At 45.0% G+C, this 13201-nt stretch overlaps 1 protein-coding gene across 1 annotated transcript in view; it reads left to right on the top strand.

Annotated features, from left to right (window-relative positions):
- The window catches only part of NID1 (nidogen 1), a 71258-nt gene extending 58257 nt beyond the window's left edge, over positions 1 to 13001 (top strand). The window contains exons 16-21 of the mRNA XM_019746976.3: positions 2658 to 2784; positions 6699 to 6870; positions 7769 to 7926; positions 9062 to 9185; positions 9845 to 9957; positions 10942 to 13001. Coding sequence (XP_019602535.3) covers positions 2658 to 2784; positions 6699 to 6870; positions 7769 to 7926; positions 9062 to 9185; positions 9845 to 9957; positions 10942 to 11063 — 816 coding nt within the window. The 3' untranslated portion in view covers positions 11064 to 13001. The remainder of the gene's footprint in view (positions 1 to 2657; positions 2785 to 6698; positions 6871 to 7768; positions 7927 to 9061; positions 9186 to 9844; positions 9958 to 10941) is intronic.
- Positions 13002 to 13201: the final 200 nt, after the last annotated feature.

Genomic DNA, 13201 nt, shown 5'->3' with positions numbered 1-13201 from the left:
CTGTCAGTTTGCAACCTCCACCACTCGCTCTCTCCTCCTGTTTTGCGTCTCATCACAGCACTCAGCACTCCTGGATCCATTATATGTCAGTGTATATGTTCTGTATCAGATGCGTATCTTCCCACCAAGAATAGATGCACCACAAGATAAGAAACTGGAGTGTTTGTTTCACAGCCGTGTTCCTAGACCCAAAATGGTGCTTGTCACTCAAACTATTTGCTGAACAAATACATAAGTGATCTTGGCATTGTCCTGTTGCCTCATGGAGCATAAATCCCCCAAGGGGTGACCATCACTCTTTCCTTGTACCCTTTTGCACACACTGTCAGCGAATGGGAATGGGTTGGTTCCTTGTGAAAGTCATTTCCCCCAAGACCAAGGGGAGAGGCTAAATGTCAAGTGAGACTATGAAAAGCAGAAAATTGAAGTGGGAGGGAGGATGCTGACACAACAGGGTAAATATGTCCTTGTTTGTTTGTTTGTTTGTTTGTTTTTACCATTTTTAAGTGTGCTGGTCAGTGCTGGTAAGTACATTCACATTGCTGTGCTATCATCATCACTGTCCATCTCTAGAAGTTTTTTGATCTTCCCGAACTGACATGTTATATCCGTTAAACACTAACTCCCTTTTCCCTCCTCTCCCCAGCCCTTGACAACCACACTTTTACTTTCTGTCTCTAGTCTAAATACCTCGTATAACTGGCGCCATGCAGAATTTGTCCTTTTGTGACCAGCTTATTTCATTCAGCATTGTGTCCTCAGGGTTCATCCATGCTGTAGCAAGTGTCAGAATATCCTTGCTTTTTAAGGCTAAATAATATTCTATTATACGCATATACTACATTTTTAAAATCCATTCATCCATCAATGGACACTTGGGTTGCTTCCACCTTTTGACTATTACGAATAATGCTGCTATGAATATGGGTGTACAGATATTTGTCTGACTCCCTACTTTTACTTCTTTTGGATGTAAACCAGATGTGGAATTGCTAAATCATATGGTAATTCTAGTTTTCAGTGTTTGAGGAACCTCCATCCTGTTTTCCTTACAGCTGCACCGTTTTACATTCCCACTGGCAGAACACAAGGGTTCCAATTTCTCTACCATCTTGCTAACACTTACTATTTTCTGTTTTTTAATAGTAGCCGTCCCAATAGATGTGAAATGGTATCTCATTGTGGTTTAGATTTGCGTTTCTCTAATGATTAGTGATGTCAACATCTGTACATATGCTTATGAACCACTAGTATATCTTCTTTGGGAAAATGTCCATTCATATCCTTTGTCCATTTGTAATTGGGTTGTTGTTTTGCTGTTATTATGCAGTTGTAGGAGTTATTTATATATTCTAGATACTACCTCCTGATTAGATATATGATTTGCAAATATTCTCTCCCCTTCTATGCGTTGCTTTTTCACTATGTTGATTGTGTCCTTTTATTCACAACATTTTTAATTTTCATAAAGTCCAATTTATTTTTGCTTTTGATGTCACATCCAAGAAAGTATTGCCAAATCCAATGTTATAAGGCTTGTCCCTGTATTTTCTTCTAAGAGTTTTATAGTTTTAGCTCTTACATTTAGGTCTTTGATTTATTTTGAGTTAATTCTTGTATATGGTATAAAGTAAGGATCTGTCCTTTTTGATCTGACCTCTTGAGGGGGAAGTGTCTGCTGATAACCCTGATTTTCTCAGTAAAAGGCCATGCTTGTCCTCCATTTCTACGGTTCTCAGAGCCTCACTTTATATTTCCATATATATTTTAGAATGAGCTTGTAAGTTTCTTGTAAGCCTACTGGGATTTTGATAAGATGGCATTGAATCTTTAACTCTATTTAGAGAGAATTGATTATCTTAGCAATATTAAATCTTACAGTTCATTAAACTAATTTATTTCTTCATTTATTTGGGTCTTTAATTTCATTCTGTAATGTTTTACAGTACTGTGTAGAATATTGTACATTTAAACATATTTATTCTTCTATACTTTGTTTTTGATGCTATTATAAATATTGTTTTAAATTTTTGTTTTTTGCTAGTAGAAATGCGATTTTATATTGACCTTATATCCTACAACCATGCTAGATTCAATTATTAATTATAATAGTTTTATAGATTCCCCAGGATTTCCTATATGAACAATCATATTATCTTAGAATGGAGTGGGTTTACCTCTTCCTTGCCAATATTTATGTCTCATATATTTTTTAATGATCTCAGTAGGCAAAGATTTCTTAGATGATATATAAAAAGCACTAGCCATGCTCGCTTCGGCAGAACATATACTAAAAAGCATTAGCCATAAGAGAAAAAATAATACAGTGGACTTAATAAAAATTGTAAACTTTGCTCTTCAAAAACATCATTAAGAAAATTAAAAAGAAAACTACATACTGAGAGGAAATATACATACACATATGCATATACATACATGTATGTGTATGTATATGTATGTAACAACAGCTTTTTATCTGAAATATATAAATAACTCTAACAACTCAATAATAAACATTTTTAAATGGACAAAAGACTTGAAGACCCTTCATAAAAAAAGGTGTCAAAATGCCTATAAGCACATGAAAGATTCCCACCATCACTGGTTACCCAGATGCTAGTGGGGGGACCACTCTCACCACTGGTCTGCATTTCCAGGATAAAGTCATCGTTGGACTGGCCTTCGACTGTGTGGATAAGATGATTTACTGGACCGACATCAGTGAGCCTTCCATTGGGAGAGCCAGTCTTCATGGTGGAGAGCCAACCACCATCATTCGACAAGGTAGGCAAGGAAATACCATTCTTCCTTTCTGGTTTTGTTTCTAGCAGCCCAAGTGGCTCTTGAGGGTTGGAGTGTTTGTTTGCTCCCAGGATGTGGTGTCTTGAGAGGGGCTGGGTCCTCGGCCTCAAACACCACCCTTTCCAACCTTCTCTGAAGAGCCCTCCAAGGACTCATCAAATTATAAACATCTTAGCGGGGACTTGTCGCTAGCCTAAGAAGAATAAAATTAATACAGGGTAAGTGCATGCCTTTGCCTGAAAGTTTATATAGCCAGTTTTAATGGATAATAAAGGCCAAAGTCAACCATCCAGTTGGGATATACATTTCTCCTGCTGGCTGCTGAGCCTAGAATTGATTCTCAGAGCGTCTGCCCAGTATGTTCCCCGTTAGGGTTTCCTCACAGGCAACAGGCAGATGAATCATACAGTTAGGAGGGTCACAGGCATATTGGCAAATATTGTCCCTGATAGTTGAGTCTATTCCCAAGACAGTTTTCAAGTTAAAGGGTTGTCACTTCACCCTGTAACATCTAGTGGGTGTGGGGTGGGGGGGTCTCCTCTTCTCTACTTTCCCCACCGGCACATGCTCAGATGGCCAGCCCCAGAGGAGTACAGCAAACCAGGCTGAACTCTTACAGACATCTCTCAGCTCTTTGTTGCATTACTGATGGTAAAGTTCAGGACACTTTGTCACAGGCTACCCCTTCAACATTTCAGTTCAATTCTTTAATTTATGAATGCTGATTTAAGCCAAGGACTGTAAGCGTTATTTTAATGCCTACCTTCAGCAAGTCAAGACTATTTGACATGGTTGTGTTTTATTCAAGATTAAAAAGCATTACAACAAAAATCCAAGGACGCGTAAAAATTCCCCTGCTCGAAAAAGGTCAAATACTACATGCTAAGTCAGTAACTCGTCAGCTGACTTGCAGATATTTTCAATTCAGAGACATTCTCATGCCCAGGATGTTTGTTGCATAAAATCATCTTACTTCCTCTGCAAAACACTCAAGTCAAAGATACATCTTTAAAATACACGAGCCTCATTTAGTATTTCTTTTTATTTGGGACTGAAGGTAGCTTTTCCAATTTCCAGTTTAAGGTTTCCCTAACAGTTGATATTCCAGAAGGTTCCTGTGCCTGTGGAACAGCCCCTGGGGCATTTTTCTCCTTCCGTGGCTCCCTCATAAGAGATGATGCTGCAGGAATTAAGCTGAGGTTGAGATAAATATGTCTGATTTTGGACATAGTCACTGCATCCTTTTCTGGAAGCTGAGGTGCTATTTAAATAACATCTGCTAGTTTTCATGGTTTGATTTAATGAACACAAGTTTGAAAGTGCCTTTTTGCATATTATCTCTGTGTTAAAAATGTTGTTGCTGTTATCTGTGATTTGACTTCAAATCCAGTGGAAGAGGGGAGCAGGTCATTTCTGCTGTTTCCTGTTGCTTCTGGAACCGATAATCATCCAAGAAAGCTGTGAGCACAGTAAGAAACATCCCAGGCAGAAGCCCACGGTGAAAACACAGAAGTAAACCAGAATGTGATCTTGTAGAAGGAAAATCACTGGGAACAGATTTTTATTTATTTATTATTTATTTAAAGGGAGAGAAAGAAACTTCCACTTAAGTCATGGAATAGGTCGGCACACCCTACTGAGTGAATGTGGCAGCGGCATCTCTTCTTTTTCTTGTCTTGCTTATTTCATCCAGTCGGAACACTGGGCTCTTCTTTCTTTCCTTGAGTTAAAGTCCTAATGAAATATGTTTAACGCACATCAGAATCTGTGTCCTAGACATATTGCCTTTCTGTTTTTGCCACTTGCCCTGACCATACAGTAAGGAATAGTGTTTCCAGGCCCTTCCTTTGGCTCTGTAGCCTGCACAGAAGTATTTTCCTGGTTGGGGAAAGAGGGTTGGTTGCCCTCGGGTTTGAAGTCAGGACCAGGGCTGTTTGTAAGGAGACGACATAACACGGAGTCCCTTCCAGGGCTCCCCTGGGTCTATTTTTCTGTGTGTCTGAGCAGCTTATGTCACTCACACAGGATGTGGTCATTGCAAATGTACCCTAGAATGGGTTTTTTCTGGTTTTGTCTTTGGAGGTCAGTCTCACTGTCCCTTCGCTTCTGAGGATGTGGGAAATATCTTAATACTTTATAAATCTCTACTCTGCGTTTGAATAATAAAGATCTTGTTCAAGGGCTGTGTCTAATTCTTAATAAACTTCCTTTCGGGGGCTTTGACATTTCCAGCATTCACTAGCCTGGTGAAGGCCAGTCCGGAGGGGACTGAGGTCTGACTCCCTCACATATTGATGAGAAGACAGTGTTGGATGATTTCCTCATACCCCAGTCCCCTTGGGGAGAGACCTTCCCCCGCAGCCTCTTTACCTTCCAGCAGTAATAAATGACCGTCAATTCTCTAGTCAGTGAAGGAGAAAGAATCCTGAGTGACACCAGTAAAACCCTGGTAGGATTTTAACTTTTAATTGGATTTTATGTTCAGTCAGGAAGCCATTGTAGTCTTTTTTTTTTTTTTAAGATTTTATTGGGGAAGGGGAACAGGACTTTATTGGGGAACAGTGTGTGCTTCCAGGACTTTTTTCCAAGTTAAGTTGTTGTCCTTTCAATCTTAGTTGTGGAGGGTTCTGTTCGGCTTCAAGTTGTTGTCCTTCCAGTCTTAGTTGTGGAGGGCACAGCTCATCTCCAGGTCCAGTTGCCGTTGCTAGTTGCAGGGGGTGCAGCCCAGCATCCCTTGCAGGAGTCAAACCGGCAACCTTGTGGTTGAGAGGACACCCTCCAACCAACTGAGACATCCGGGAGCTCAGCGGCAGCTCAGCTCAAGGTGCCGTGTTCAATCTTAGTTGCAGGGTGCAGAGCCCACCATCCCTTGCGGGACTCGAGGAATTGAACTGGCAACCTTGTGGTTGAGAGCCCACTAGTTCATGTGGGAATCGAACCGGCAGCCTTCGGAGTTAGGAGCACGGAGCTCTAACCGCCTGAGCCACCGGGCCGGCCCCAAGCCATTGTAGTCTTGAACTTCTGATTAGCTAGGTGTGCACGGAAGGGTCACACTGTAGTCACCTTACCCTGTGGCAACCCCTGGCTAGAAAATCAGCTGCTTATAACCTAGTAAAGATTTCTGGGAGGGTTACTTGCCGTCACTGATGCCTCTCCTTTATACTCCTAATACTTCTATAAAAGTAAAACAGCTATGATTTCCTGCATGTTATTATTTCTCTGAAATAACCTTTCCCCCCCCAAAAAATTAATAAGTCTATGTGTTCCATTCCTCATGTTAATATCTTCCTCTGCCCCGCCCCCTTTGTCTGTGGGATAACCTCATTAACGCAGGCATCCTAACTGCATCTCTGGCCACTCCCCCACTCCCACCCACTGTCTCCAGCTATACAAGATCACTTCTCGCCATGTCCAGTCTTTCTTTATACCTGTGTGCTGGTCCCACTACCTGGAAAACCCTTGTATAGGACCTTTGCCTGACAAACTCCATTGGTCCTCCAGGAGCCAGCTTCACAAATGTCACCTCTCCCAGGAATCCTTCCCCAGTCTCCCCAATGCTCCAATGTCCAATGTCCCTCCTCCATGCTCCCAAAGAACCCAGAACTCAGTTGAATTTGATTGGCTGTGGGCTCGTTGCAGGTGGGGCCAAAGCTTAGGCATCCCTCTGGAACTGGGTCCCAGTGGGTGCACAGGTGGATGTCCACCAAGTGAACAAGTGGCATTTCTTAATTTGTCACTTTGAGCGTGGCTTGTCTTATAAACAACAGGCATGTCACATTCTTATTTGTTTTCTCAAAGTGCAAGGGTTGAACGCTATGTGAAACAGCACTGAGAAATCAGAAAAGCCGAATCTTACCTGCTCACAAAAATCAGATGTGTTCTGTGTTTGTTTCTAGATCTCGGAAGCCCAGAAGGCATTGCCGTTGACCATCTTGGTCGCAACCTCTTCTGGACGGATTCTCGCCTGGATCGAATAGAAGTTGCAAAGCTGGATGGCACCCAGCGCCGGGTGCTGTTTGAGACCGATTTGGTGAATCCCAGAGGCATCGTGACTGACTCCTTGAGAGGGTATCTGGGTGTAAATCTGTGTGTGCGTCTGTTGTACTTGCATCTGCCCTTCTGGGTATTCTCAAAAGTGAGGCTCTAATGCCAGCCTCGCTCTCCTGAAATGAATGCATAAGGATGAATGATCTAAGTTGGTGGCTTATAGATATCCACGGTGAAATGCTAGAACATTCATTACAGTCCCATGATCATGGACTTGAAACCATCATCCACTTTCACATCTTTTACTAAAAGAATTTGTAAGTTGACAGCCCAGAAATTGGGTATTTCCGTGTGGGATGACTGTGAATCAACACTCGAGTTGTATCAACCCCAGAAGAGTATCAAGGTCACACAAATGCACCCAGTGTACACCTGGGAAACCCCTTCTGATGGTTTCATCAGCAACCGAGTGCTTTCTCTCCTTTTGCCTTACTGCAAGCTCTGAATCTTACCCACCAGGCCCTGGGCTCCCTGATACTTTGATTCCTTCCCTTTGAGGCCACATCTGGGGCCACTTGGCCACCTCCTTGATGGTATGTGCTTTGACCACTGCCTCTGCCAGCATCCGTTTCTGTGCCTCAGCCCTGGGTCCACTCTGCCCACTGTGTGGTGACAGCAGATGGGAGATTCCCATGTGTTTATGCCAGTTTTGGTGTTCTGTTTTGTTTTTCTGTTTTATCAACTTTATTGAGATATGTCAGTTATGTTTAAGGGATGTACATTCATTATTAACAGAAGAACCAAATTCAAGTGAAGAACCAAATCCCAGTGTCTTTGCAGAGGGCCTCCAGGTCCTTTTAGCCATGCTGTGTTTCCATGTCTGCTAATGTCTTCATCAGAGGTTCTAAGTTTTTAAAATAAGCTTTCTCTCATGCATCTTTATTTCTCTTCCTCTTTCCCCCTCCTTTCCCTCCTCTAGGAACCTTTATTGGACAGACTGGAACAGAGATAGCCCTAAAATTGAAACTTCCTACATGGACGGCACCCACCGGAGGGTCCTGGTGCAGGATGACCTGGGCCTGCCCAACGGGCTGACCTTTGACATCTACTCATCCCAGCTCTGCTGGGTGGATGCAGGTGCTCCTGGGGTTGGAGCAGCCCCCTTTTTTTTTGTGACCAAACAATTGTTGTCACTCACTGTGAGCTAGCACAATCTGTACATCAACAGGATCGGTTACAGGAAGAGGGCATAGGATAACTGTTTTTCTTTCCTGCACAAACATAGCTGCATATATTTGCTCTGAAATGTATTGTTTCTCTGGGTTTGACACTGTCTGGGGAGAATTCTCAATCTTCTAAGTTTGGAATCGGCAAACTACATACAGCCCCTAGGCCAGTCGAGCAGGAAATGGTTTTTATATTTTTAAACATTACATTTTAAATGGTTACATAAATGCCTACATAATGTCTTCAGTTTTGCCTCTTGTCCCACAAAAGCCTATAATAATTACTACCTGGCCATTTAAGAAAAAGTTTGTAGATCCCAGAGCCTGATATCTATTGGGAAATTCACGACTTACATTCCTGTAGCTCCCACTAGTCCCCAAGGGGCTGGGCAGGACTTGGAGCCAAGGAAGATAAAGTAATGCCAGCCTGGTGTGTGCCCCTGCCCTAGTAGATTTGGGGTGTTCCTCGGGCGAGGGTTGTGGGCAGGGTACTGAGTTAGGGAGGAAGGTGAGTCATCTGTCCCGTCTCTGTTGAGTGCCTGCTCTGGTCCAGGCCCTGTCAGATGCCGTGGGGGGTGCTGGGACTGCATCTCGCACTTGGGGAGAATGAGGGGTAAGGCAAGTACGGTCAAATGAAAATGCCACACTTAGTCCTGATGTGGGCACTGGTGGGGGGCTGTGCACGGCTGCTAAACCAGAGGTGTGGTGTAGCGATTCTTAGGCTCTGAGTTCAGGGAGGAGGGGCATGAGCAAGAGCTGGAAGGTGGCCCCAGCTGCTCCAGGAATGGTGAAGCAAGTGTGGTGCCTCTGCTCCGCTCACGTCTCCCGGCAGAAGCAGGTGTGCCCGACAGAGGTGGGTGTTGACTAATGAGGGAGCAAGAAGATGAAGGGACAACTTTCCGGTTTTGAGGAGCAAGTCTCATGTGCTCCAGGATTCATCACTGTAATGCCGCGTGTCTCTCACCCTTGCCCTCACTGCTCTTGTTCTTTAACACAAAAGGGCCATTTCTTGTGTGACAATGAACAGCTTGTTCTCGTTCACACAGGCACCAGCCGGGCGGAGTGCGTGAAGCCTGGTCAGCCCAGCAGACGCAGGGTTCTTGAAGGGCTCCAGTATCCTTTCGCAGTCACGAGCTTCGGGAAGAATCTGTATTACACAGACTGGAAGACGTACGTCAGCTGCTGCAGTGCGGGGGCGGGGCCTGCCCTGCCACCCTCTGCCTCTGGGAGGCCAAGCCCTTCCATCTGCCTCTCGGCTTGACCTTGCAGCCTCTGAGATGCCTCCTTGGCCTTGGCCTCCTGGTTGTCAGGAGGAGGGTAAAGCCGAGGGGGGCACCATGTATCCTGTGGCAGCCGCAGGCTGGGCAGCTTCAAGTCTGTAAACTTGGGCTTCCTGAGCATGTCTGCCCTTTGCCCAGGAGCTGGCCCAGGCCCTGGGCTGCTGGGCTCCACGCCCACGCCATGCCCCCACTTCATTATTGTTCTTAAAAACTACAGTGTGTCATGGCCCCTTCTTGACCACCCCTCCCCACCAAAAGGCGGGGTTAAACAAGGAGGCGGCTGCACCGGGGGCATCGGTGCAGAAAGCAGATTTCCCAGCATGGAATTTAGTGCCGAAGGGGAGACCAGCTGAACTTTGTCCTTTTCTGAGAAGACAGAGAAATGCAGGCTTGACCCAGCCCAGGAGGAGGGAGGGTGTCTAGGAAGCAAGTCCTGTGTGTCTGTTTACAGCCTCCAGTTCATACCCCAAACACTGACAGAGGCTGCTCTGCAGACAAAAGCTGGAGCCATCAGATGTTTTTCACCTTCTGCCCTTTGGTTCTCTGTAGGAATTCTGTGGTTGCTGTAGGTCTTGCTGTTAACAAAGAGATGGATACCTTCCACCCCCACAAGCAGAGCCGGCTGTATGGAATCACCACCGCCCTGTCTCAGTGTCCGCCAGGTAACTCACTTGTGCTCTTACTCTCGGGCTGAGGGTACCCTGGGGCCCAGAGCCCACACTCTGGCTGCTACCTGCATAGCCTCTAGGGGCCCTGATCACATGGCAGGTGAGACACAGCCCCTTCCATCAAGGGTCTTCACTATTTTGTGGGAGAGCCTCATAAATCAATAGAAAACATTAAGGAATGAAGTGGACGACGGTGAAGAAAAGTAGTGAATCTCAGGCTGGGTGTGGGTATGTGCAGACTTTACGTTCCACACAGGAACACGCGTGTCAGGATGTCTGCTGCTATGGAAGTCCATTATGTGGCCTAACATCAATAACACTAATTGATAATAATAGTAATTGCAAGCATGGATGTGGTGCTTACTGTGAGCCAGGTACGGTATATAGGTTCTCTCACTTACGTTCTAAATGCCTTGCGTTCATTAGTTTATGTAATCCTCATAGCAACCTGATAAGGTAGTATTATTATTATGCCCATTTTACAAATGAGGGAACTGAAGCCACTTGCCCAAAGTCACACACTCACAGTGGCAGAGTGAGGGGCATCTAGGCAGCCCAGCTCCGGAGTCTGTGCTGTGCTGCCTCTCTAAGATCTCTCCTAACCATTGTCCCTCGTGGCTTCCCTCCTTCCCTCAGTCAAGTGCAAAGCCAGTGGGCAAGCTAGATAAAGGGTACTTTGTGCTTTAAAATTCCAGCTCCCAGGTTACAATCAGAGCAGGACAGCCCTCCCTGAGATCTGTTTTATAGCGTTGGTGGTAAATCTGCAGGGCCCTCAAATCAGGAATCAGGGTTTTTTCCCTCCTAGAAAATCCCCAGCAATAGGAAAAAGCCAGGAAATAAGCTTAGCTGAGTGCCTGGTATAGCCTTCCCTGTCCCCAGAAGCCCCCACAAAGCTTGGCCTCCCGGAAACTGAAAAAGGGAGTGAATACAGAGGCCATCCTTTTAGCAGGCTGTTGAGCTGCTTTCTGCCTTTTTCAGGTCACAACTACTGCTCAGTGAACAATGGTGGCTGTACCCACCTCTGCTTGGCCACCCCAGGAAGCAGGACCTGCCGTTGCCCTGACAACACGCTGGGAGTTGACTGTATCGAGCAGAAATGAGAAGAGTGCTGTTCCCTCTCTAAGAATTTCATAGCAGCACCCTCCTTGAAAGGGTCCAGACTGAGAACTGTCTGACCTGGTGGCTGAGTGGCCACCAGCTTGAGCCTCGACAGTGTTCCCCTGATTGTTTCCCAAAACATATGCCCCAAGATTCTGGAATGGGTGTGTCTCTACCCCTACACAAATGACACAAGCCCCTCACCCCACCCTCAGACAAGTATATACGGCCCCTAGTGAAAGTTATACACCTCATCCCAGTGCTCTGGAACCGTTTCCCAACTTAGCAGCCCAATGGTGAGCAGACCCTCTCAGGCCTGAGCTGCCCCCTTCCCCGTGGCCTTAAGAGCTCACCCTCACTCTGAGGTACCCACCATCCTGTCAGCTACTCCGCACACCGGCCATGTCAGCAAGGCTGTAAGTGGAGGAGGGGGTTTGCCCTCCTATACTTTCCTATTGGTGCTCTGACATCCCTCTTTATACTCCTGGGTTCTTACCCCAAGTTCTGTGCCACTGGCATCCAGCCCAAGGCCCGCATCATGGTAAGCATGCCCTGATTTTGACCAAAACCCACCCTTCCCAAGGGATTTAGGTATTTGGTGGGTGAAAATGAGCAGCCCCTCCCAGGTAACTTACTGGAATTTCAGCAGTAGCCTTTGGTAGCCAAAAGCTTATGTCAATGTGGTGTCTACTGGTAGGAATTTCAAAGTGTAGAGTCAGGTGATTGAGGATGGGGATTCTTTTGATGTGCCTTAAATTACACCAAAGATTACCAAATTATTACTTTTTGCCCAGAGCACCTGGATCCCAGCATCTCGTGTCTTGGGCAGCACAGCTCCACTGCTGGCACCTGTGTCCAGCCTCCTCATGGAGACCCCACTGAGACCCAGGCTGGGGCTGGTACCAGTGATAACACCCAAAGCCCCTCACCTCTGGCCTCCACTCATGAGAGCTGCTCTGCAGTCAAATATGAGCTTGCTCCTGCCTTGTTTCTCCCTCCACAGTGGCTCTTGCTGGCTGTATTCTCATCCAGAGACACAATCCAGGAGGGCTAAATTGAATATTTATACTGGTAATCCAGACCTTTTACTGCTCCTTGGTATGACTAAAGGGACCGTTGCCATGTTTCATGTTTATGTTTCTAGGATTTGTTTAGAAAACATCTCCCGACCAGATGAGTAGCTAGTGTCATATTTTTATCAACTGCTTCCCAGAGTCCTCAAACAGAAATTTGGGGTTGAAAGTTGAGCATAATAATTTGAATCAGTAAAGACTGGGGAAAGGAAGTTGAGAAGACTCAGTGGAAAGTATCACAAAGAGATTGATCAGGAGCAGGAGTGGAGAACCCAAGAGGAAGGTGGAGGAGATGATTTAATGGTGGCAATGAGAAAAACTCAATAACTCCAAAGAGAAAAACGGTACATTTCCCAAAGGACACTTATACTTGAGGACATGGAAGAATTGGCCAGTTCTCCTAGGGAAGATAGCCCTCCCCTCATCTGCAAACCTCAGTCATTCAGTCCCCCAACCCCCACTGCCACAGCCCATTGGAACCTGCAGGGCAAGAGAGCCTTTCGGTGAATAATTGGAGTTTGTTTTGAGAAGCAAATATATCCCCAAGAATCACAAAGTTTGGGGAACACATGGGTCCTTTGTATAGCCCAACCCATAAATTAGTCTCACTTTCTTTATATACTTATCATTCATTCCGTATCAAGCCCTCTATATCAAGTGTTTGTCATGATTTTGTATAATTTTTATAACTATTTTATTCATTTTACTAGATTCATTCTAAAACAATTTTAAATGGTGAATTCTTAAACTGTGGAAACCACTGAAGGTGCTTATTAACTGTTCCCCCAGAGTGTTGGACGATTCCTTGAGTTTACAGCTATATTAATATTAGTGCAGAAAATTAAAAAATAATTTGTTAAAAAACGATCCTCTATCTTGTTTGCATGAAGATATTTAATGTCGGGAGGCTGATTCACAATGGAAAGACAGCCATTTAATAATCTGCAAACCTGTGGAACCCCCAATGTTAAAAGGGATGGTTTGTTTCCCAAGCAAGTCCACAAAAGACATAGGAGCTTATAATTGACTTAAACATTAACTCAATCATAGACCCCAAACTGCCCTTT

This window comes from Rhinolophus sinicus, chromosome 6 (assembly GCF_057876585.1).
Source record: "Rhinolophus sinicus isolate RSI-liver-muscle chromosome 6, RSI-T2T, whole genome shotgun sequence".
In the NCBI taxonomy this organism is placed as follows: domain Eukaryota; kingdom Metazoa; phylum Chordata; class Mammalia; order Chiroptera; family Rhinolophidae; genus Rhinolophus; species Rhinolophus sinicus.
This window is presented reverse-complemented; position numbering and strand designations above follow the sequence as displayed.